We start from the raw sequence: 27,048 nt of genomic DNA, 5'->3' as shown, positions 1-27,048 counted from the left end.
GCCTCCTAGTTTAGCTCCATTAATAACAGACAAGTTGTGGCTAGTTTTTGATATGCTTAGACATGGTAAAGCAGAAACTCAATGGATTACAAGAAAAACAGAAAAAGTCGAAAAATGACATATATATATATATATATATATATATATATATATATACATATATATATATATATATATATATATATACATATATATATATATATATATATATATATATATATATATATATATATATATATATATATATATATATATATATATATATATATATATATATATATATATATATATATATATATATATATATATATATATATATATATATATATATATATATATATGACATTAATCGCAAACTTTATATCACAGCCACATTTGTTTGCGAAATGTACTTTTTGGAAATTAAAAAAAATTTTTAATAATAAATATTTTGAGTAAAAAAGATTTACTTTATATATATATATATATATATATATATATATATATATATATATATATATATATATATATATATATATATATATATATATATATATATAATATATATATATATATATATATTTAAATATATATATATATATTTTATATATATTTATATAAATAATATATATTTAAACAACTTTAAAATGTACTACAAAACAACTGCAAAATAGTGCTCAATGTTCTTAAAAGAACAGAGCAATTATAAATTAGTAGAAAATTACTTAAAAAAATTTTGTTTTCATTTAACACTGTGTTTCATCAATAAAGACTCATCAGAAATGAATGATCAAATTGATAAAACTTCAATTTATACCAAAAATTAAATTACAGGATGTCAAAAATATCTTAACTATTGTAAATTTTCACACATTTGTGAAATTTGCTGACATTATTATAATGACCAATTTTAAAAACACTTTTTTAATGGTAGTGGAAATGTTAGTTCCACTAACATTTTAAATATAAAATGTTAGTTCCACTAACATAGAAAAAGTGTTTTTAAAATTGGTCGATAAGCATTTCCCACCCTCTAATAAATTATATAAAATTTTTAATCGAAATACAATTAAAGTTAGCGACAGACAAAAAATATGGAAAGAATTATAAAAGGTCACAATAATGCTTTGTTAAACAAAAAAGAAATCCTAAATGAAAAAACTACAGAAAATTGTAATTGTAAACAAAAAAATAATTGTCCAATGAGTGGAAGTTACTTATCAAAAAATGTGGTATATAAATGTGTTGTTTCCTCTAAGAATGTACCTGATAAATAATATATTGGCATAACAGAGGGTGAATGTAAAAAACGTTTTGCTAATCAGAAGCAATCTTTTAAAAATAAAAAGTATTCAAAATACACAATGCTGTCAAAATACATATGGGAATTAAAAGGTAAAATATTGATGATTTTATACTAAAGTGGTCCATCCTTTAAACAGCGCCTGCATGTAACATAATTTCCAAAAAATGCCTTCAAGAAAAATTTGAATTAGTTACACATGCAAACCAAGAATGCTTGTTAAACAAAACGGAATTAATTTCTAAATATAGACACGAAATAAGTTTCTCCTTGAAAACTATAGAAATAAATGAGCTCAAATAATAGTTACATAAAATCCCCCTTTTAGAAAAATATTTTAAAAAAAAAGCATAAGTAATCATTTCTAAAGAACTCTTTACATATATATATATATATATATATATAATATATATATATATATATATATATATATATATATATATATATATATATATATATATATATATATATATATATATATATATATATATATATATATATATATATATATATATATATATATATATATATATATATATATATATATATATATATATATATATATATATATATATATATATATATTTATATATATATATATATATATATATATATATATATATATATATACATATATATATATATAATTAGTAGAGCAATTAATAGAGTGAAAACTAAATAATTATTAAGATATATTTCAATTACATAACTAAATGTTTCAGATGTATTTATTTTATATTTTATGAATTATAGAAAAACTTTATAAATAAATATTTACAGATTAAAACTTAAAGTAAAAAATGACTTTAAAAATAAAAAGAATGATAGTTATAAATTAAAATATGGCAAAAATGTATGAATATTTTTTAGAATAGAAAAATTAAACTTTGTTGCAATTATTTTGATGAGATTATCATTATTTTTTCAATAAAACATTTTTATAATTTAATTTCTTTTTTGCTTTTAGATGGAAAAATTATTTAAATAGTTGTATTAAGGTTATGTTGTTAACATTTTTTAACAAGTAATATGTATTTGTGCCAAACGATATTTTTTAAATAGTAATTTAGGCGCTCCAAGAAAATTTAACGGTATTATCACAGAACATCGTGGAATAGCATTTTTTTTTTTTTTTTTTTTTTCTTCTATTTATTTCGTCATTTTACACATTTTACAATGTTATCTATAAATTTAAACAAGTATATATAATTACAAGCTGACTGGGGCAAGTAGAAGTCAAAATGACTTATCATCAAGCCCCTTTGTGAAATACAAAAAAAAAAAAAAAAAAAATACAATTAAATTTTACATTTTCCAATATTACATAAAAGATTGAAATTATTAAGTTTAAAAAAAAAAAATTGGTTAGAAATTTTAGAAGGTTAAAGAAGAACTTAAAGTTAAAAAAAGAACTTAAAGTTAAAATAAGAAGAAATTTAAGATAAATTTAAAATATGAAATAACAAATAAAAAATTAAAAATCTGTACATATTCGTATACATATTAAAGACAATAAACAAAAAAAAAAAAAAATTTAATTCGCTTCATATGCATATACATATTCAATACAATATTAAAATTAAATAAAGTACATAAAAAATTAAAAATACAAAACTATTTCGATTTTTTTTTCAAAAAAATGAGAGAATGTACGTAATGTTTAAATTTAGTAAGTGTTTTTTTATAGTTCTTTTAAATGTAGCAATAGATTTTATTTTTTTCATATTTTCGTCAAGAACCGAATTCCACAAGCGTGGTCCCCGGCATATAGTCGAGAAGTCAGATTTTTTGAGTGATGTTAGTGGGATGTCGTAATTACTCATTGAATGTCTTGTTTCATATTTATGATTAATTCGAGTGAAACTTTTAAAAAAATATTTTGGAATCATTTCATTTTGAAGTTTAAACATAAATAACAAGTTATGGTATATATTTAGTTTGTATACATTTAGAGCATTTATTTCCTTGAGTAACGGCTCGGCACTTTCGTATCTACTTGCGCCCAAAACTAATCTACTTGCTTGCTTTTGTTTTGTATAAATAATTTTTAGGAAAGATAAATGATTATTTGCCCAGGCAATATTACAATAGTTAATATGACTATGTATAAATGAAAAGTATAAATTTTTTAAACATAAATTATTTAAAAGATGTTTTGTCTTGTACATAATCCCCAGGGTCTTTGAAACTTTGTTCTCGACTAGCTTTATTTGGCTTTTCCAATTTAAATTCTCATCGAAAATTATTCCTAGTATTTTCATTGAAAAAACTCTTTTTATTTTAATATTGTTAATTGTTATTAAGCATTTAGCCGGAATATTTACGCCTCCCTCGTAATCAATGATTCATACGTTACTAGATCCGGCTTCGAGCTACGGAACTCTACTTCTGAAGCCAGAACTCTATTTTTAGCTATTTCACCATAAATTTCTCGAAAAAACTATTTTTTGAACAAAATTAAAATAGAAACTTCACGCTTTAAAAAAATATAGTTTATTTATTAAAAAATGTTTGTAAAGACACTTAACACATTTTTATTTAATACGTACCTCAGCATCAATCATAGCTTTAATTTTGATTTTTAACATTGATTTAGGGCTTGATATGGTTCTCCAGGATTCAAATGAACTAATTGGAGTCAACTTTCTGACCAGATTTGATGAAAACTGGGACTATTTCTAGATCATAAAAAAAACTAGGCCAAACATTATAAGTATAGCTGGAAGTTTGGTCTTGAGTTTATACTTTTCGTCCTCTAGGTAAAAATTATTTTTTATCTTCTTCTCAGATAAAAACTTGTTTACTGCTTGTATACTTGTTTCCAGAACAGGATTGGTCTTTAAAGTTTCCAAATGTTAGCGGCCGTGGCGCAGTGGTTAGAGCGCCTGCTTTATAAGCAGGAGATCTAGATTCGAAACAAGCTCTGAACAAATGTTCGCGTCACGGTAAGGAAGGAGGCATGAACTTCCTGGTTAAATGCACTTCCGCGGTGTTCTGTTACAAGACCCTAAGGAACTTCTTGGGGCACCTAAAAACACAAACCAAAAAAAAAAAAAAATGTTTTTTCTTTAAAACTTGAGGAAACCAGGTGTTTCTTAATCCTGGTTCTTGACTTTACCTTAATATTCTTTCTGACCACGTTTCTGATGGTGCTTATTTTCGATAAGAGATCTTTGGCTTTTTCCCTTTATGACCTTACTAGATTCTAAGAAATTTGAGTCTTAACTTAACAATTTAGGAGTTTGAACTGACTTCTTTGAACCACTGTCTAGCTTACTTTTTCCACCACCAGTCATTTGGGCAAGTGTAATTGACAATGTAGGCAGCACTTAGAGGTTTGTTTAGCATCTTGGAATTGGCTTATGGCGTGTTTCCATTTATGACCAGGTCGAAAATTAATTTTTACTACTCATTTTATTTTTTTGATTGTTTTTGATTTATTTTTATTTTCAAAGTTTTATGCATCGAGATTTGCGGTTGTATACGTTAAACGATTTTAAACCAAACTCAGTCAAATGTATTGAATTCCATAAATAATATTAACAATAAATATTATTAGCAAATAATATTAACAGTTTTAAATAACTTTTAAACTACTCTTATTTTTTTTTCAATGAAATAAAATTAGGAAATATTTTTAGCAAAACAGCAACTTCTACATTATCATGATCGTAATATATTGCTTCATTGACCCAACAGTAATAAACAAATGAATTGGGGTCAACAAAATTGTTCTAATTAGAGGTTTCGGAGATTTTAAATCGTAAATAATTTTAGTTGTCTGTTTAATGTCATAATTCGAGAAAAATTTAAAATAGAGTTATTATATAATGTTTTTAATTTACGTTGGGTGCTAACACACCTGAGTAAGTAACATTCCAAGATTCAAATCTTTAATGACATCATTTTGATTTAAATCTGACATCAAAATGACATCATTACTCATTTTGTTAGATACTTGAACAACTACGAGGAAAGTGTTTTAAAATTTACCATTGTCATAATCTTTTATTTGAAACATTTCTTAAACTTGTAACTTAGCTTTGGTATTAATTTCTGAGACGTTTTTTGTACGTCCCTGTGTTTGCTGGGGTATTTATATGTCTAAAATTTCAGCTTTTCTAAATTTTTTGCAATAAAAACTTTTTTTTTTCGAAAAAAGCTATAAACACAAACAGTTCTGCATTAAGGGAGCTAGAGTGGCCTAGGCCCTGGGCCCCACAGTTTTAGGGTTTCAATTCAAGATTTTATTCTAAATAACATTCTCGTATAAAATCTTTGATTAAATTAGAAGAGTTTAAGATAGTAACAGGCCAAATTGGTGAAGGAGTATGTCCAACTTACATGAAATTTTGCCCCCTTTTTTATTTTTTCGTCTTAAACACATAATTACGCTCAAGGATGTTAGAAAACTACTTTTTATAACTTAAAAATAATTTTAACCTCTTTCCCCAAAATAAAAAATTAAGAAATTTTTTAATTTTATATTTTCAGAAAAATAAAAAAAATTTCAAATATGTTGATTTGATGTATTATTTTTGCGAAATAAAAATGCAAAAATAATTTAACAAAATTTAAAAAAACTAAAGCTAAAGCTCAAAATTATAAACCCACAAGTGTGACAAATCTTTCAAATCTTATAAAGATCTGTAAGATCTTTCTTATCTTACATAAATTAGTAAAAACTTATTAATATTCTAATAAGTTTTGTCAGAAATATTTCTTTGAATAACTTGTTAAAATCTTATATGAAATGAAGGAAAAAACTACAAATCTTATAAAGATCTTATAAGATCTTGCTAAGATCTTAATAAGAAATACATCCGAGAAAAAACTACAAATCTTATAAAGATCTTACTAAGATATTGCTAGGATCTTATTAAGTTAAATTCAAATTACATTTTCCTAAAATCTCTTTCGGTCGTCGGTTATTTATTTTGCGCCAATTTTTTAAGTGTTGTCGGATATGAACCAAGAGAGATTTTTTTTTTTTTTTTTTCTATGAGTTTGTTTTTACTTTCGTGGAAATCGCGACTTTTATGCTAAAATTTTGGTTCTCGTTTTTTTTAACACTTTTTTAGGCAGCGTGGGGCAGACTTATTTTTGTAGAGTTTTTTTTTAGAAACATATATACACATAGATATAGTTTTTTGAAGGAAGAGCTAATCTTGATTTTTTCAAGACTTTTATGTATGGTTTCTAAACCTTTTTATGGATTATTTTGCTCCTAAATATTTGGTTAATGTTCACACATGGAATTGTAGTCGAAGAATTGTCGATCCCCCTTTTTTTATTATTAAAATAGTTTTCTACATGCATTTCCTATTTACTTGCCAAATTTCAATGAAAAAAACTACCAGCAAACAGTTTAATTTTTGTTAGATTAAGTGTACCACTTTTTTTAGGTAGCCCTAGGCAAACGTTATTTTGTGATGATTCTTATTAGAAACATATATGAACCTAGACTATTTTTAAAAGATTAATCTAACTATTTAATTAATCTAGATTAACTAATTTTTAAAGATTAAAAGGTTAATCTTGATTTTTTTATGGCTATAATGTATGGTTAGCATACTTTTTATAGATTATTTTTTTGAAAACTTTGCATGAAAATTTGGTTGATGTTCACACATGAAATTGTAGTCGTAGAAATGCCAATCCCCCTTTTTTATTATTAAAATAATTTTCTGCATGCATTTCCTATTCATATGCCAATTTTTAACGAAAAATAAATAGCAGCAAATGGTTTAATCAGTGTAGAACTTTTGGTACCTAATTTCTTTTTTTTTTGTTGCTGTTTTTTTCGGTAAGTGAAATACGGGGGCGGATAAGGTGTGGGGGCAACTCTGAAAGAAATTATTGCAACTTTGTGTTATGTTGATTTTTATTATTATATTAAAATTAAAATGCAAAATACAGATAAAAATGTTTTTGATTCTCTAACAGATAGTAAGTTAATTTCTTGGTTAAAATATGTTTGAAACAAAATATAATGATAAATGTAAAATCTTATTGTTTTTTTATGTTACATATAAAAAAGAATAATCTTTCAGATTAAGACTCAGATTAAGATATTAAGATAATAAGATTAAGACTCTTGTTTTTGAATGGATTATTAAGAGTTAGTATCAGTTGACAAATTTATTAACACACCATGTATAAATAAGTATACAAATCAGATACTTCATTAGTTTATTCCAAACAAAGAATTTGTTAGTGTTTTTCAACTATAATAAAAGATATTATTTCTATTATCTTTTTTTACTTCGATTGTATACTTCTTTAACTGGACTATTATTTAAAACATTATACTAGCATGCCTTATGTTTACTTATTGTTTAGACCCTACCAAATAATATGCTTATTTTTAAGATTTCATAAGTATAATTAACATATTTTGTATATAACTACAACCAAATTAACATAATTTATACTTAAACAAAGTATGCACCATTAGTATAATAGATACCATTATACCATTATAAACCGAAGTATATACATTCCTAATGTTAGCTTATTGTTTATAAATATATATATTTTTAAATTTTTACTGTTATATTTTCATTGTTTATTTTCATTTTGTTAAAAAGGTTGTATCTTACTCAGAACTAATTTGACTATTGTTACTTTTGTAACTTACTGTTGACAACTACATAGTGTTTTGTGTAATTTTACAATTTTTTGTAATCTTTAGTCCAATCTACACAGCCTACCACTGGTAAGTTTGTATAGGATAATTTTTAGTATTGATTATAGAATTACAAATATAATCTGCAACGAGTGGTAAGTTTAACAATTGTTACTTTTTAATATGTATGGATTTCTTGACAATTGCAAATTATTTTTTTTTACAACTTTGTTAATCTTGAGTGACATCTTCGGCTGCTACAATTGGTAAGTTTAAAAAAACCATTATTTTCTAATCTGTTTATGCATGATGTATGCGTAAAACAATTATTTCTAATATGTGTATGCCTTTTTTATCAATTGCAAATAAAATTATATTTTATTACAACTTATTTTTCCATTTAGTTTCACAACCTTCTCCACAATCAGCACAACCTTCTGCTAGTAAATTTATGATTTAAATATTTTTCTGAATGATTATTGAATTCATAATATTTCTATTTACATACACTATTTAATTATTATTATTTTTTTACAGTTTTTATTATGTTATACATCAAAGTGCAGTAGAAGTAAAATCAAGAGCAAGATTTAAATTTTTACTTTGATTACATTTTTAAAGCTATAATTAATTTTTTTTCCGTTTTTTTTGTTTTCTTTTTTAGTCTTTCATTCTATTTGCTAAGCCAATGACTTTCACAAATAGTTGGTTTATATTAAATGTTACATAATGCCATTCAGTACTAATCTATTTATGATTCATTGTCATTAGATCTTACATACGGTGTCTATTGGATATATGTATCAGCACCCTGGACCGACTAGCAGTCACTCATTTTTGTGATGGGTCCAGTTAGGAGGGAATGATGGGCAATCATTTAGCTGGACCTATCATCCTCCTAACAGGGGTGCTAGAAGCTACAGCAGAAGAAGAAAACTGTTGTGGAGAAGTTCGCGGACAAAGACAACATGGTGGCAGCTTTGTGGTGAATGGTGGCATACATAATCATAAGGCACCACCATTCTTGTTTTTTTATCAAAAATTAATATGTAATATCATCAAATTTTTTTTCAATTTTTTTCAAATATTTGAATTGTTTATTTTAACTTTTTTACCCAAAATAATTTAAAAATGAATCAATGACAAATGTAATAGTTCTAATGAAATACTTTGTATATTTTCAATGCGATTAAAAGTTGTTGTATAAAAAGTAGTCAAGTTATATCTATAAATAGTTATAGACTTTTAAAAACAATCAGGACTTTTTGAGGATTCCATATTAAATTTATGTGTAATATTTTATTGAGTTGATAAATCTGAAAAGTTTTTTTTTTAGGGTGGGTACTCCAACCTGCATCTTGTAATGTGGTAAGATTTGTAAAGTTATGTCTCTATTTTAAATAAACTCAATTTAAAAATCTTTTTAAATTTCTGTAGACATTTTCTAGTTTGATTATAAAGGAGGGGGGGGGGGGTAAGGGAGGGGTAAGGGCGTTATTGTGTCACACGCCTAGGAGGGGGGGGGGAGGAGTTAGGCGTGACACACATCCCGCCCCTAATGCCAATTTATACACCACTTGTAAATGCTGTAGAGTAAAAAAGTATAGTTTATACTTTTGAACACAAAATATAATCAGTGTTTTTAAGATTAAAATATTTATAAGAATGTAGCATTTCACTATGAGGGTGTTAAAACGTAACGAAAAAATCCACCCTTTAATATAAGATAGACCACTAATTTTTGAAAATGGAATGGAAGCGAATTAGAACAACTTTTTGTGTATAAAGACAAAAAAATTTTATTAGAAAAACCGTCTTTCAGATAAAAAACTTGTATTTTTTAAGGGTTATGATAGTGTACCGTACCCCCTCCGGCCCTATAGACACCCCCTACATCTTTAGACTGTTATAAATTTGTAGCCTACTCTTACATCTATCTTTTGATACCAAGCTATAGGCATTTGGAATAGATTTGACAAAGTTATAACAATTTCAGTGAAAAAAATCATAATTTTGGAACCAGTTTATTCAATAAATCCATATATCTAAAATTTGCTACTAAAAACGTCATAACTTTTTTTTGAACTGTTCGGTTTTGATAATTTTTTCATCTTTACTTATACATAGTATACATATAATACAGTACGGTATTAAAGGGCTTTCTAATGATGCATAAAATTCTAGTATATGCTCAATTTAAAAATTTATATATGTATATATATATATATATATATATATATATATATATATATATATATATATATATATATATATATATATGTGTGTGTGTCTTAAGAATGTCTTTACCCAGATAATATTATAGAAAAAGCATTTCATAATACCAAATTACAAGGACCAGCACCTTTAAAAAAATCCAAAGAAGTTTTTCCTCTGGTAACTACATTTTATGGCAATTTAAACTGCCAGCCTATTTTAACAGAAACTAACCTTTTACTTAGTCTATCTACAAATGCAAGGGTAAAGGAGGTTTTTTCAAATATACATCCAGTAATAGCCTACAAACAACCACCAAATTTACTTAGACAACTAACTTCTTCAAAATTTCATTCTATTTCATCTATCAAAAAAACGGGTTTATTCAAATGTAAAGATATTCGTTGTGAAATTTGCCAATTATATTTACAAGAAGTTGATAAGTTTGAGACGTCTAATGGAACTATTTGGAATATTAAAAGTCGCATTACTTGTAATAGCAAAAATGTTATTTATTATTTAAAGTGTTTATCATGTAATGGTTTATCTACTTACACTGGAAAAACAAATAATTTAAGAAACCGTACTAATAGTCATATTTCCAGTTGCAGAACAGGAAATTCTACAGACCAATTTAACAATCATGTATTTGAATGCCAGAGATTGCACAACAAAACTATAGAACCTTTTTTCCAACTCTTTGTTTTCCTTGAATTAAAAAGTGAAAAATATTTGTTGTCATATGAAAGTCATTTACATAAACAAAAACATGACACATTTAATTGAGACTTCCTTTTTAAAAAAATGTTACAATGGTAACTCATAGTTACAATATAGCAATTTAATTTTTCTATTATCTAACTTTTTACAGTTATATAAAAAAATTTTGATAAAGCATTAAACATAGCACTACTGATAAAAATAATGAAAGGCCTCTACTGCTTTTTTATCATTTATATATTTATTTAAAAGAAATAAATCTTTTTTCAAATTTCAAAAATTCAATTATTGTTTTTTTTGCTTGGCATACCTTTTTCCATTATATATATATATATATATATATATAAATATATATATATATATATATATATATATATATATATATATATATATATATATATATATATATATATATATATATATATATATATATATATATATATATATATATATATATATATATATATATATATATATATATATATATATATATATATATATATATATATATATATATATACAACAAAGCTTTGTTATATACTAGCAAAGTATATAACCATATTTTAAACATTTAAAATCAAAAACCATATTATAAAATGAATTCAAGATCAAATAGGTGGTATCAGATAAATAAAAGGTGATGGAAATAACAGAGGAAGAGACAGTTCAAAGAGAAATGTGTGCTACAAAGTACTTCCAAGATTCATTGAATACAAATGTTCATATAGCTTCAGAATTTCAAACTGATATGGATTCAATTTCAGATTCAGAAAACCTAATTGAAGATGCAGATGATTCAGATAAAGTGTTATCAGAGGAATATGAAAAACATAAGTCACTAACACATTTAAATCTGAGGTTAGATGCGTGTGCAACTGAAAATAAATGGAGTTGTGAATCGATTAAGCAGTTATTATGTATTCTTAGAGAAACAGGATTAAATCTTCCGAAAGATGCCCGAACACTATTAAACTCTCCAAGAAAAATAGCAACTCAAAATAAATGTGGTGGCGAATATGCATACTTTGGAATTAAGAGTAAAGTTACAAGAATATTAACATATTTAGCTGTTAAAAATGATTTTTTGATCAATTTACTTGTAAATATTGATGGCCTTCCTCTTTTCCGGTCATCTACTGTTTAGCTATGGCCTATTCTTGGTATGTTTGAGGGTTCAGACGTTTTTATTATTGGAATTTTTTGTTGAAATTGTAAACCTGACCCTTTGGTAGATTTCCTATCAGATTTTGTGAAGGAATGGATGGAAATTAAAGAAGGTGGAATTGATTTTGATGGAGTTCAAATTAGTTTAACAATTAAAGTTTTTATTTGTGATGTTCCAGCTAGAGCCTATTTAAAGAGTGTTGTAAGCCACACTGGCTACAACTATTGTGAAAGGTGTTGTGTGCATGGCTCGCATAACGGAAGAGTTGTTTTCAATGATGAAATTGATTTCAATTTGAATTTCGAGTTGACTCAGCTTTTTGATGATCTTGATCATCAAAAAGCTGTTTCTCCACTTGTGAATATTGGGATTCCCTGTATTAATTCTTTTGTTTTAGATTATATGTATTTGGTTTGTTTGGGTGTTACAAAGCGTATCTTAAAATATTTTCTGAAATGGCCTGTTGGAAAAATATCTGCATCCCAAATAGCTGAAATTTCCAGAAAATTAACTTGTTTAAATGGAAGTATGCCGAGTGAATTTGCTCGTCAACCAAGAAGTCTTCAATTTCTAGATCGTTGGAAAGCTACAGGCAGTTTCGGCAGTTTTTGATATATTTAGGTCCTGTTGTATTAAAGCGTGTTGTATCTGAACAGATATATGAGCATTTTCTTCTGTTAAGCACTTCTGTTGGTATTGTGTTGACATCTAATGACCAGTTTCGCAACAATCACTTAGTTTACGCTCGCAGTATGATGGCACATTTTGTTTATTCATGTAAGTATATTTGCCGAGAAATTTTTACTGTATATAATGTACATAACCTACTTCATTTAGCTGATGATTGTATTAATCGCTGCTGCTCACTTAAGTTAAATTTTTAAATGGAAAACAAGAAATACTGTTAAGTTAACAGTATTTCTTGTTTTCCATTTAAAAATTTTCTTCAAAGACTAAAGCAGTCAGTTAACAACTCAAGTAACTCTATTGTACAAGTGTGTAAAAGACAAGTAGAATTTCAAAATTTTTTTAAACATGTTCCACATAAGTCTTTATTTACAAAAATATCGAAACATAAAAAAGACAGATGCTTCCTTCTTACTGACTATTCAGTTGCTTTTGTGACAGAAAATGAAAATAATGAAACTTTTCATTGTGATGTTATCAATTGAAGGTATCTTTTTAATTTATATGTCAAACCAGTTCCATCATTAAGGTTTAATATGGCACTGTTAGTGGAAGAAAATTATGGAAAAGTTGAAAAAAAACTCATTTCCAAAAGTGACTTGAAAAAAAAGTGTGTTTGTCTTCGAGAATGCAGGGGGCTCGCCATATTTCCTGTTTTGCACGAAGCGGAAACTGAAAAGTTCATTTATGTTGAATAAATTTATCTCTAGTTGTAAATTTTATAGTTTTTTTGTTTCTTATTTATATACATATATATATATATACATATATAATACATATATATATATCTACATCTGCATGTATAGGTAAGCAAAACGTGATAAAATTGCTTACCTTTCTTTTAGTAACATTTAGTAGAAAAAGAAGAGGGAAAAGGAAGAATAATAAAAATAAATTGATCCCTGCCCCAACCCAAACCCTTCGATGTGTTATCAACTCCCTTGCGAGTTCTCCCTAAATCAGTCGATGTATGTACTGAAGCCCTCGCCTATCCCTAAATCAGCGTGACGTCATATTGCTGACTAATGTCTGCAATATCAGTTATATAATTATTGTTGAAATGTATATATATATATATATATATATATATATATATATATATATATATATATATATATATATATATATATATATATATATATATATATATATATATATATTTGCCTTAGGTTTTTAGTTTTATTAGACTTATTTGATTTATTAGTTTCAGTGTTGAAACTATACTTTATATAATAAATATATCATAAATATATCATAAAAAGTTTTTGTTGTTGTTGTTAATATTTAATTAAGTGTGTGAAAGCAACATGAACTATTATTCTAAACTTTCTTATGTTATTTTTTTTTTTTCTTTTCACAGAGGCCATGCTCAAGTATGCTGGAAATGAAATAGAAAAGTGCATTGGTAATGTCCTAAAAAGAGCGCCGGACAGAAAAGGCGGCGGTGGTCGTGAGAAAGGAAGCAGCGAAAATGACAGTTTTGAAGACAATTTTTTAAATCTGTAATCTGAAATATTTTGTAGATAATGTATACTTTAAATTGTGTATTCTATTGGTTTATTTAGGCGAAACTGTTCCCGTTTCTATTATGTTTTCAACTTTATCATCCTGACCCAAGACCCTTTAATTATCTGTTTATATAATTATCTAGAATTTAATCAGAACTACTATATATAGTAGTTCTGATTATATATAATCGGAACTACTATATATAGTAGTTCTGATTAAATTCCAGATATTTAGATAAACAGATAATTAAAGGGTCGTGGTAAAGTATACTATACTTTACTTTTTATACTGATTTACTTTGTATAGTAGTTCTGATTAAATTCCAGATAATTAAAGGGTCGTGGGTCACTATAGTAGTTCTACTATACACTATAGTGTATAGTAGAACTACTATAGTGACTCACGCCCATATAGTAAACTATAGTAGTTCTGATTAAATTCCATATGCGTACGAAATTTCGTACGCATATGGAATTTAAATAGAACTACTATAGAACGCGCGCTTAATTCCAGAAAATTGAATTTAAAAGGAACGTCTTACTTAGGTCTCTATAGGACGTCTTTTGAACGTCCGAATAAGACGTCCTTGAGCGTCTATACATTGCTGTGTTTTGAACGCGTCTAAGACGTTCCGTCTGAACGTTCATTGTACGTTTTTTGTACGTCCCCGTGCCGGCTGGGATGACAAGCAGGTGCAACAAGCCACTAATAATTTATAGGGATAATTTGAACAACACCAACAGTTCTAATAAACTACTTATTATGGAATGTGACGTAAGATAAGTAGGACTACTTTATGTTTTCCACAAATCTGACCAATTTTTGATGATTTAACAGAAAGAAAGCTGTAAATTTTTTTAAAATACTTAAATATGTCCTAATGTAATATAGTAACTTGTCTACTATAATGCAATTTTCAGTTAAAATTAATATGTTTTCAGAATATGACGAACATGATTAACACAGAACAAAAACTTGTTAATGGTTGCAAAAACAAAAATTCAAGTATGTTGTTTGTTTCAAAATTAACTAACTATGGCAAATCTTGCGGATGAGTAAGCAAAAACAAACTCTTTAATAAAAGTGTAAGATTTAAAATATTCAATTGTAATATTTCAGAATAATATATAGCATATGCTTTGCTAATAATAATATTATACAGACAATGGTTAAGATTTATTTATTATATTGAATTTTAGTTGTTTTAGAAAAAGTACATACCCCAATAATTTTCCATACCGTAACAACTGTCAAATCAATTTAAAATTATTAGTTTCAATTTTTTATAAAATTATGTAATATTTCATTTTCAGAATATGCATAAAGATTATGTGAAAGTTATTACAAGGTGTCGGCCGGATCAACGAAATCAGGCATTTCAGGTTTCTGCAAAAAAATCAGGGAAATTGGGTTAAATTTGAAAAAATCAGGGATGTGGCAAACTTACAATGACGTATGACAGTTGACGTATGTCAGTTTTATATCATACGCATAATGTAAAAATTTATTCAGCAGATTATTCAGAGCGATCCCCACCATGTCCCTGGTAGTACCGCGCTCAACTTGTTTCTCCGCGCAGCGGCTTTGTTCGTCGAGGTTCGTGTTTCGGAGTTATAGAGTTGAGAGAGGGTTATAACCACTATTAAGTAGCCTCCTCATCTGTAGTGGCCTTCTTGGCCTTGAAGTGAATAACAAAAAAAAAACACCAGTGCACGATGAAAAGGATGCATATACACAAATTAGTGCCACTGGGTGCACAAATATGTGAAACTCTTGTTTTTACTGTATAGTCTTCAACAGTGCTAAAGAGTCTTTTTAGTGTTATTCTTAGTCTTGAGTAATAACTTCTTTTATTTTTTTTTTAAATTAACTTTAAAATTGATAACAGTTAATTAAAAATAAAAATAATAAATTTTCTTATTTCAACTATAGATTCAGGAGGGTGTTGATCTATGCATCATTGATGGAAACGAATTGTCATAGAACACTATTAATTTGTAAACGATATCAATGAGATGGAACTTGATTTAAAACAGAAGTATTTAAACAGTTAAACTGCGCGCAGTTTTATATTGGATCGTTTTATCACATAAAAAAGTTGACTTACATTATTTGTGTTTTTCTTGGGCTTGTGGGTGTTTTTCTGGTTTAGAACATGTGGTTGTTGTAGTCACATTGCTAGCATCGTATTTTATTTGTGTTGTGGAAAGTATTTGGAAAAACTTCCAAATCCAGGCTCAATGCTTATGGTTTTTTTGCTAAGTAAAAACGAATCAGAATGCCAATATGAAAATGAAATATTAGAACGGAATGAAACTATAAATCGAGATATGTTAATTAGTTTCAAACAACAAAATCTAATGTAGAATTTAATATAATTGATTCTGAATTATGTATTTCACTATTGAATAAAAAATCCGCAAAAACAATTAATAAAATGAACTTTAAATCGTTTTCAAAGCATTTACCAAAATGGGGTGGTTGTATTTTGTTAAATAAAGATGATTTTAAAATGGATACAGATTATTTTTCGCCGTGTCAATTATACCGAAGTATTATCATTCAAAACACTTGCACAATTATTTTTTGTTGGCTATTTCGTGCTCATTTTTATTGTCATGATGCGTTGCAAACATGCAAAGATTTGGCTTCTTTAACTCACCAGTCAACAGTTGCAGCTGAGTTGCTTGAATCAGAATTAGATGCTCAAGGAATAAATTTTAGACAGTTACGCCAATCTGTTGACACAAGATGGAATAATGAACTGGATTGCATGGCTTCTGTCCTACATCTAAAGAGTGCAATTATCAGCTTATGTGCAAATGAAGATATTTTTTCTTCAAAGACCATCAGTGCATCACAGTGGAAATCAATCGAGGGAGCAGTAGAAATTTTGGCACCACTTAAAGAAGCTACAGAAACGTGGTCTGCTGAGTCTATTCCAACAATTAACACTGTCGCCGATTCTCTTTATTTAATCCATGACAAAATTGATCAATTTATTGAGACGGATGGAAAAAATGGCTACGGTGTCTTGTATGCAAAAAACTTGAAAAGCTGCATTGAGAAAAGATTTCCTCTTTGTCACACTGGAAACTTATTGAGTGCTGCAGCAAACTACTTAAATCCTGCTTTAAAGGGACCTCACTTGAAGCTCTTCATAAAATTTCAAACAACAAAAGAATGGTTAGCCTCACAGGTTAAGGATAATGTTGAGTGCCAACCTGTTGCCAGAGTCCTTTCAGCAGATTTGTCCCCTATTTCAAAACTGAAGCGCAAGTTAAACGTCAGACTTGAAACACAAGAGCCAACATCTGAACTGAATCCTATTTTGAACGAAATGTGCCAGTATGAATATCTCCCTGATGCCAAAAAAGACTTTCCGATTCTTGATTGGTGGAAATTGCATTCAGATACATTGCCAGAACTATCTTCATTAGCTAGACAAATTTTAGCTATTCCAGCAAGTTCAACTAAATCAGAGAGAGTTTTTAGCTCAGCTGGAAATGTCGTCCGATCATCCAGACACAGCTTTCACCCAGAAAAAGTAAAACAAATCATCTTAATCAGAGAAAACATTGCTTGTTGGAAAAGTTTGGCAAAAAAATTCTGAATTAATATTTGAAAAAGTTGTTTACATTTGACAAATGTCATTTGTGTCTATTTGTCAAAACCATGTTTACATTTTTTTTTTTACTTGGATTTTAATAAATTTGTTTTCAAAAATTGTTAAATTTCTTATCTCGTCTCGTTCTCGGTCTCACGAGAAGTACTAACTTCTCGTCTCGGTCTCGTCTTGGTTTGAAAAAACCTAGTCTCGCTCATGGTTAGTACTCATGATACAGAACGCAATGCGTTTTTCCGTTTTTTAATAGACTTTCAGACAATTCAATTTAATTGTTTAACTTGTAACAAAACTATTTGTCCGAATATCAATGAGTATATATTGATTAAAAACGCAGATAAAGTAACAGATTTAAATATTAAGTTAAATGAATTCTGTAAAATCTGCCTTAATGATTCTACTGCAAATTTATTATTTCATCCATTTTGTTTATTTGTAGAGGTATTTCAAGAAGATAAAGCTGAACTGAATATAAATGATATCTCATTATCATTTATAATTGATAAACGTTGTTTCAATTTTATATGTTGCACAATTTTTAATAATGATTCAAGCCACTATAGATCAATATTTTTATTAAATAGTGAATTTTATTTGGTGATGATTTAAGCAATTCTATTATCAAAAAAATACCAAAAATGTTTAATATAAAAACTATTTTTTATTATTTGGCTTAAATATATAAGTTACAACAATTTATCTTGTTTTTAAATTTTTAAAGTCATTTCAATAAACTAACGTAAAAAAAAAAAAAAAAATTGTATATACTAATTTTTTAACAATATACCAGATATACCTAATAACTATGACGCCAAGCTGATCGGGCTAAGATTTTTTGACATATTTATACATATTTTAACTATACATTAGTGTAAAAATCTAAACACGATTGGCTTGGCGTGAATATGGGCCAAAAGACATTAAAGTAGTACAGACTCCTTTAACAGTCTGAAAACAAATGCTGCATTGAAAAATTGCAGAGAAAATATTTTGTTCCGGACTTTGACGGACGAAAGAACGCTAATCACTTCTGCGAAAATCACTTGGTTAGCAGCAGTTCTAATATAATGAGAGGGAAGTGTTGTACTTTAATTTTTTTATTATTTTAAATATGAAAAAAATAAAATAAAAAAGTAAAATAAAATTGATCCTCTTTTAAAAGACCTTGCTTAGCTGCCATGTTCTCTCTTCCTTTCTTCAATTGAATAAAGGAAGGGAAAACATGGCAGTTAAGCATCCAAAAAACTTTTTTCCCATCAAACTAAATAAATATGAAGATGATACTGTAAAAAATGTTGAATGTTTTACGGATCATGAATCTAAAATGCGTAATGATAAGTTTGACTCAGGTAGTTTTTAAGCACTCCAATATTAATATCTTTAAATTGACAAAATTTTGTCATAAAATTTTTCGTTTCGAATATGCTAGCAAATAACTCTTTAAATGCATTTTGGATTCAAATCTTAGCCTTTTTTTTGTGTGTCTAAAACCTGTGGCTTAAAACGTTTAAAAATTTTTTTCATCGAAATACAATATTACATTATAATTAAAGGAGCATGAACGTATGAAGTGTTTCAAACATTTTTAAACCACGAAAGTGGTAAAAAACATATCCAATGTATGATAAAATGAATACAATTCATCAATCAATTTACTTATATTGATGATTATGCAATAAGTCAGATTATAGAAAAGATTAATTGTTGGGCTGTGAACTTGTAAAGAATCAAAGCAGTTAATGATGATTGCATGAATATGTTATTTGGATTTTTGTTAAAGCTGCTAATTATCATTGAAATGAAAGTTAGGGCAAAAAGGTTTAATTTATAAAAATTTAAGTACTCAATTTAAGTACTCAATTTAAGTACTCAATTTAAGTACTCAATTTAAGTACTCAATTTAAGTACTCAATTTAAGTACTCAATTTAATTACTCAATTTAAGTACTCAATCTAAGTACTCAATTTAAGTACTCAATTTAAGTACTCATTTTAAGTACTCAATTTAAGTACTCCATTTAGGAGAAAGTTTCATTTTTGAACTAGATAATTTTTGGAATTTTTAGAGTTGCAACACATGGTTTTTTTCTCCCATCAAAAAAGTGGACTAAAAGTGAAATACATTGTGTCTGATGCATGCTTTATATTGGATTATTAACACGGATATTAATGATGTTTTTCCAAAAATGTAACTTATATTAAATATATTACAGTTATATTAAATCGATTGTTTCTCACAACTCCCATAAGCAAAAATGGGGGCTGAGAGATCATTCTGTACTCTTGCAAGAGTAATAAATATACTTAGATCAATAATGCTCCACAGCAGTTTAACTAAACTTGCTAGATTATCTATTGAATTAAAATCATTAGAAACAATGGATTTCAGCCAACTTATAGCTGTGTTTGCCACAAAGAAAAGAAGTACCATTAAATACCGTTTTCCTGAATCAGAAAGAAATTTTTTAAATCAACATTAAAATACTGTAAATAAATGTAAATCAAAAATATAAAGAAATTTTGTATGTATAACTATATATTATATATCTTGTATATGTATTTTTTTATGGTATAAAATGGTTTTAAAATATCTTTAAAATAAAGTGATAAAAATAACAGGTGTTAATTTATTTAGTTAGATTGGCAGAGCAAAGTTAAGAGCCCAGAGTGAACGCTAATGAATTGACATGTCTCAAGTGCCCTATGATTTAAAATAGCTCTGGACCTTTAAGCTGGTCTCAACTTTAAGTGGCCTCCAACTAAACCGGCACAGAGTATAAACATACATAAATAAAAATAAGAAAATAACCATCACGATATAAATTAGCCTGAATTAGTTCGCAGTATATATAAGCAAATTTGTAGATATCATTAACTGACATTATCGAGTACAACAAAGATCGATAATCTTACACAATGATCTCAATAAACTAGATAATTGGATAAAATGTTACTTTTGTACACTAGTCTGGAATTTAAATTACGAAAAATAAAACAAAAGAAACTTGAAAAATTTCAACAAGGAATGAGCTACCTTATAACTTAAAATCAATGTTTTATCAGTATCTAAGTTACTAATAAAATAAGGTTTTAGAAATTTTATTCGGCAAATATTTGTAATATCTATGCTGTTGAAAATTTATAAATAAAAAAATTTCATTTTTAAAAATAGATTAAGATAGAGTAAAACTGGGTCAAACCGCACTCTAATTATCAAAAATTAAATAACTTTTTTTTCTCAATTTTTTTATTATTAGATAGGTAATAAAAAACTATATAATATTGTACAAATACATATATAAAAAAATCAAATTATCAAAAATATCAAATTGAGAAACTAAGCAAACCGGCGGTATTCATATTTTAATACGAGATGCCCATACGACACACATGGCTTTGAAAGCGGTATTGCTGTGCTAAAGACACAATATAATCTTGATTTATCTACCATAACGTAATTCACATATTCTACAACCATTTAATAGAGTTATCTATTGCTATGTCAAACAAACGTGGAAAAAAATTCAACCAGTGGAAAGCGTGGAAAGCATTTCAACTTATGGAAAGCGTGGAAATATATTCTTACCAAGTATTACGAAGACTCAAAATGTAAGAATTTAGATAAATAAAGTTTTCCAGCCGTTGCTCAAACTGCTGTACTATAGTTGTATATGTTTTACATGCTTGCATGCAATCACTGGTTTTCAGTGCACTAACTTATTTTTAATTAGTAAAAAAAAACATAAATCATAAGGGATTAGCAATCACACAAACGTTTAATTTACCATCATCATCTTTAGCAGCCTTCGCAGCTCCTATACTATCTTGCCCAGTCACAGCGTCATCATCTTCAACCGCCGCCGCAGCTCCTACTTCAACTACACACCGATTATCATTTTTATCAACTACTCCAGCTTCGAATTTTGATAGGTATCAAGTATGTGTTGAGCGTTGCAAAAATAGTATCGAGATGGAGTTAAAGCAATTTTTTTAAGCCAGAAATCAACTACATGTTAAGAAACTGAAGCAGTACAACATGTAACAACTTAGTTGAAAATGTATTACTTCTGTTCCTAAAACAGAAAGATGAATAAAAAGCTTCAAAAGAAGCTGGAAAGGTTGCTAAACTTAACGCAAAGCGTAGACTCTGTCAAAATGCCCATTAGCGTTGCAATAGTTGTTCACAATATAATTAACTTTTTGTTGTTGCCAGTAAGTTTAAACGCACTACTTGTCCCTTTTCAACACACTGCGGTTGTTTTGCCTTAATCACCCGAAAAACCTGTAATTCTTATTGCTTGGCGACGCATTCAAATTAACTGTTAATTATTTCTGGCGTACACAAAGCGGCTCTGTCAGATGCTAAGTTATCTGCTTTTCTTTGTTGAAATTGTTTTTGACCACCTCGTAATAAAGCCATAAAAAAGTCTGCCAGGCTTGCCTTTTTTGAATTAGGGAAATTTATTTTTTCGTTTAAGGTAGCCAGTTACAAATTAGAAGAGTTTATTTCGGGTTAAAACATAATCAAGTCACCAAGTGATTGGAAAGAATGATACATTCTTTCTGTTTTATTTAAGAGTACCGTTACTGTACCTAGCCATGGAAACCTTTGTTATAGTTATTTTTGCAATCTTTGATTTTTGAGACTGGGAACCCCATATTTGAATGCAGCTTTTCTCAGTGACGTATTGTTTTCTTTCATATCATTTAATGCGGCTACAATATCATCTCACTTGTACACTTATGTTTTTATAGTTGACATTTTGAAGTGAGTGAGTTAAGTAGATTTGAGTAATGATTATATTTTAATTAAACCGCAATTATGATAATTAGATAAAGATAGGCGCTTAGTCACTTAGTTAATTAATTGAGTGTGCGGTTTTATCAGAAAAGAGTGTGTTTTTTTTAACTTTTCTATTTAACTTTTTGTTCTACCTGCATAAAAATTATACTATCAGAACGGAAACAAAATTTTCAAAAAGATAGTGCTAAAATTATTTTTATATCAGTTTCGGTTCTAACGCGATTTAGCTCGCAAACAATAAGAAATATATAAAAATTTTCAATTCCCCGTTAAAGTTGTATGAAAAAAGAAAAAAACGGAGTTGAACTGGCATATTTTATATATATTTTATCAATTCGAATAGAGGAGATAATTCTATATTCGAATCTATTTTTTTTATTTTTTTAGCCATATCTGTTCAATTTTTACTTGATAACTTCGATCAAAGTGCGGAATGATACAAAGTTCGGTTTGACCCTGTTTTACTCTATATTGAAGATGAAATGCTAAAGAATTTTAATTAGCTATAACTGCTGGGATATGTGTTAATATGGTCTGATGGGCTCTACACATTATTTTTATCTTGTCTTTACACCTATCATTATTATTTTACTATTACATTATTTTTGTTTTATTATTATTTTACTATTACATTATTTTTTATCTTGTCTTTACACCACAAGAGTGTTTCAATGAGATCTAGATGGTAGACTTGTTTCTAATTAAGTTCAAGATTAAGTCTCCAACTTGAACTTAATATTGACTTAACATAATAAGTACAGAGACTAGAGCTTTTAGATATAAGTTCTGATTAGTAAAAAAAAGTGTTAATTTTTTACGTATAACTTAAATTAACTTTATTATATCTTATGTTAAATATTTTTTTTAAATAAACATTTTTAATTAGAAATGACAAATAAATAAACACTAATAATCTTATGCAGTAACTTTCAATTACACTTTTTTCACATTTTGTCAGAATAATAATTAAAAGATTTTAATGCTAAATAGTTTAAAAATTTTGACAAAGGGTTTTTGACAGTTAATATAAATTTATATATCAATATACGACACGATTCAAGTTCAATACGCTTTAAAAAAACTAGTTTCTTGTTTTATTTCTTTTCTGTCATACAAATTGTTTATAACATTGTATAACAATGTATTTACTTTGTTGTGTATATTGTTTGCGTTCTATGTTCACAACAGTTAATATACAATTTGTTATAATATTGTACTATTTACAAGGTTAATGCATTATTTACTGCAACATATCTTTACTCACTATTTGCCTGATTAAAAAACTATTTACTTTGTTGTGTATTTTTGATTTAAAAATAAATATACTAAAAACGAATATGTAATTACTTAAAAGTTAGAGGTTCAGTGATATTTCCGAAGAGGTGGGGAACTAGAGTTTCAGTGGTAATTCCTTAACACTCCAAAAAAGTGGACAATTAGAGTGTGTTAATTCCTTAACACTATAAAGAGGTAGGCAAGTAGAGTTCCAGTATTAATTCCCTAACACCTCCAAGAGGTAGGCAAGTAGAATTCCAGTGCTAATTTTTTAACACTCACAAGAGGTGGTAAGTAGAGTTTCAGTGTTAAATCCTTAATACTTCAAAGAGGTGGGCAAGTAGAGTTTCAGTGTTACATCCTTAACACTTCAAAGAGGTGGGTAAGTAGAGTTTTAGTGTTAAAACATTAACACTTCAAAGAGGTGGGCAAGTAGAGTTTTAGTATTAAATCCTTAACACTCCAAAGAGGTGGGCAAGTAGAGTTTCAGTGTTAAATCCTTAACACTTCAAAGAGGGGGCAAGTAGAGTCTCAGTGATAATTTAACGCATTTAATAGAAAAAAAATCACAAGTTCAGTCATCGTTTGGAATAATTTGAAATAATTTAGATAATTTGGAAATTCAGTGATAATTTCAAATAAAAAAATTAAAAAGATTCTTACCTGCAACAGAACTCACAATGAAGAAACTTATAAAAATTATGAAACTTGAAAGCATTATTTATAAATAAATATAAAACATAAAAAAATGCTGAAATATTTTTTACAAGCTGCTCGACTGCTTTTAAAATTATTAATATGAACGAATATTGTTTCAAACATTTATCGGAACGACAATTCAACTTTGTCAATAATTCATGGTTCGTTTTTTTTAGGCAAAAAAATAACAAAGATTACTTGCAAAGCAAATAAACGCAAATGTTTAAATATTGGCTAGATTTTTTGTTGTGTACGGAAAGATACGTTTATTTATTTTAAATATTAAATAAATGAAAGCAGATTATTAATAATAAAACTATATATATATAAGCTATTGATAGTCCAAAGAAAATCAACTTTTTGTACATCTAGCGGTATTTGAAGAATAAAAAATAATAAAAAATTTAAATAAATATATTATATAAATTAAAAAAAGTAAATGCAAAAAGGAAATAATATGACGTAAACATTTTCTGTCATATTCAATTAAGTCTAGATGTGACTTTAAGATGATTAACATTTCATTTGCTGAAAATATCGCTTTATAAATGTAATTATAAACATAAGGAGTTTTTAATTTACTGAATAAACTAATGTCAACATGCCCCCCAAAAAATGTCAACGTGCCCCCCCCCCCCTCCCCCATAAAAAAAGGTTTAATGACACGACCTGAGTTTTTTAATATTAGGTAAATTTTCAGCGGGGTATATTTTCTCGTAAGTAAACATTTGCCATTTTAGGATATTACTTATTTTTCTTTAAAAAAATAAAAGCATAAACCTTAAAAACCAAAATTTTAAAACTGTTTAAAAAAGTAAATATTGTAATGAGTGTTCTGAACTTAGAAAAGCTTTTACACGATGAATAAAGTAAAACGACTGTTTTTGTTTTTTTTAAATTTAACGCTAACGTTGTTTTCAACTTTTGTTAATATTTCTCACGATGAATATTTAATTAGCCATTTTTCATGAGTGGGTAAAGTTTTTTGTTCTCACAATCTTAAGCAATCGGAGTTGTTGGTTTATACTGCTGCAATCGGATTTGTTTTTTATTTCATGCTCGGAAGCAATCGGAGTTATTTTTTCATGATCGTGAATCATTATGGAATCGTTAATTATTATAGAACCATTATAGTTCGTTTTTGTAAATGCAGTAGAAGTTTAAATATTGCATTTCTTGCTTGAACGCGCTCCAAAATATATATTTATTTCAAACTCGGTAATAAAAAACTTTAAATTAACATATGTTTTGTCTATTTAAAACAAATGATTTCTGTGTTATTGTATCAAGTCTGATTTTTTTTTCTTATTTCAATATATTAAGTTTCAATTATTATGGAGCAGGAGTTAACAGAATCATTATTCATTTATGATCTAAACCCGTTGTTAGTCCAATGTATGTAATATAACATTAATTCAATGTATATTTGATTAAATCTCTCTCTCTCTATATATATATTATATATATATACATATATATATATATATATATATATATATATATATATATATATATATATATATATATATACATATATATATATATATATATACATATATATATATATATATATATATACATATATATATATATATATATATATATATATATATATATATATATATATATATATATATATATACATATATATATATATATATATATATATATATATATATATATATATATATATATATATATATATATTTGTTATCAATATTACAAGTATAAATTTTAATTAATAATAAATATAATTAAAGATATTATAGATAATTAAATTAATATTAACCAAGCTATGCATTTTAGCCTTGGTAATGTCTTGGAAAGAAAACACGTTGAAAGAGATTAATTTTGAAATACAGAAAGTTCTGAGATACGCACCAGACAAGGTGAACGTAAAAGATGGCGGGCGAAAACAAAATTAAAGCACAACCAATGATGTCCCAAAAAACTGCAGCAACAAGAGAATAACTAACTTTTTATTTTTAAATTTATTATTTTAAAATTCCCTCGGAAATTACTCTACCACGTTGTAATGTTTTTGTGAATCGACGTTTTTAAACAGTTTCTTCTCATTTTGTTGTCAAACCTGTTGTTTATTGAACGTTAACCTTTAGCTAAGTAGATCTACTCAAACGTTTAACAAGCGTTAGAATAACGTTAAGCAACTTTTGAATGGTGTTAATCCAATGTTGTTCGATGTCAAAACGTCAAGATAAAATGTTATAATTATTATCTTGACGAAAAACGTCAAGATAAAAACTTTAACATTTCGTTTTAGCGTCTAAATTACAACGTTAGCTAACGTTAGCAAAACTGACGTCGTCTATCCTTTCCATTTCCAACATTAACCCAATGCCAAACCAACCTAAAAAGCCACATTAGAATGTTGTTATACCAACATTGCTCGATGTTAATACAACATTAATTAATGTTGGAAA

At 27.0% G+C, this 27,048-nt stretch overlaps 1 protein-coding gene and 1 long non-coding RNA gene across 3 annotated transcripts in view; one reads left to right on the top strand and one right to left on the bottom strand.

Moving 5' to 3' along the window:
* Window positions 1-24,833, bottom strand: part of LOC100211688 (contactin-associated protein like 5-3) — a 64,713-nt gene extending 39,880 nt beyond the window's left edge. Inside the window, exon 1 of the mRNA XM_065810009.1 lies at window positions 24,572-24,833. Within this exon, the coding sequence (XP_065666081.1) occupies window positions 24,572-24,626 (55 nt within the window). The 5' untranslated portion in view covers window positions 24,627-24,833. The remainder of the gene's footprint in view (window positions 1-24,571) is intronic.
* A 588-nt stretch (window positions 24,834-25,421) lies between these two features.
* On the top strand, window positions 25,422-26,695 carry LOC136087384 (uncharacterized). Of its 2 annotated transcripts, none has more exons than XR_010641763.1 (2): window positions 25,422-25,476; window positions 26,414-26,695. It is a non-coding gene; the product is annotated as an uncharacterized LOC136087384 (long non-coding RNA). The 2 variants fall into 2 exon arrangements; XR_010641762.1 differs by lacking the exon at window positions 25,422-25,476 and adding an exon at window positions 25,851-26,002.
* Window positions 26,696-27,048: the final 353 nt, after the last annotated feature.

The sequence above is a fragment of the Hydra vulgaris genome, chromosome 11, assembly GCF_038396675.1.
Source record: "Hydra vulgaris chromosome 11, alternate assembly HydraT2T_AEP".
NCBI classification, from domain to species: domain Eukaryota; kingdom Metazoa; phylum Cnidaria; class Hydrozoa; order Anthoathecata; family Hydridae; genus Hydra; species Hydra vulgaris.
Note: the sequence above shows the minus strand (reverse complement) of the source record. Positions and strands in the feature narration are given on the sequence as shown.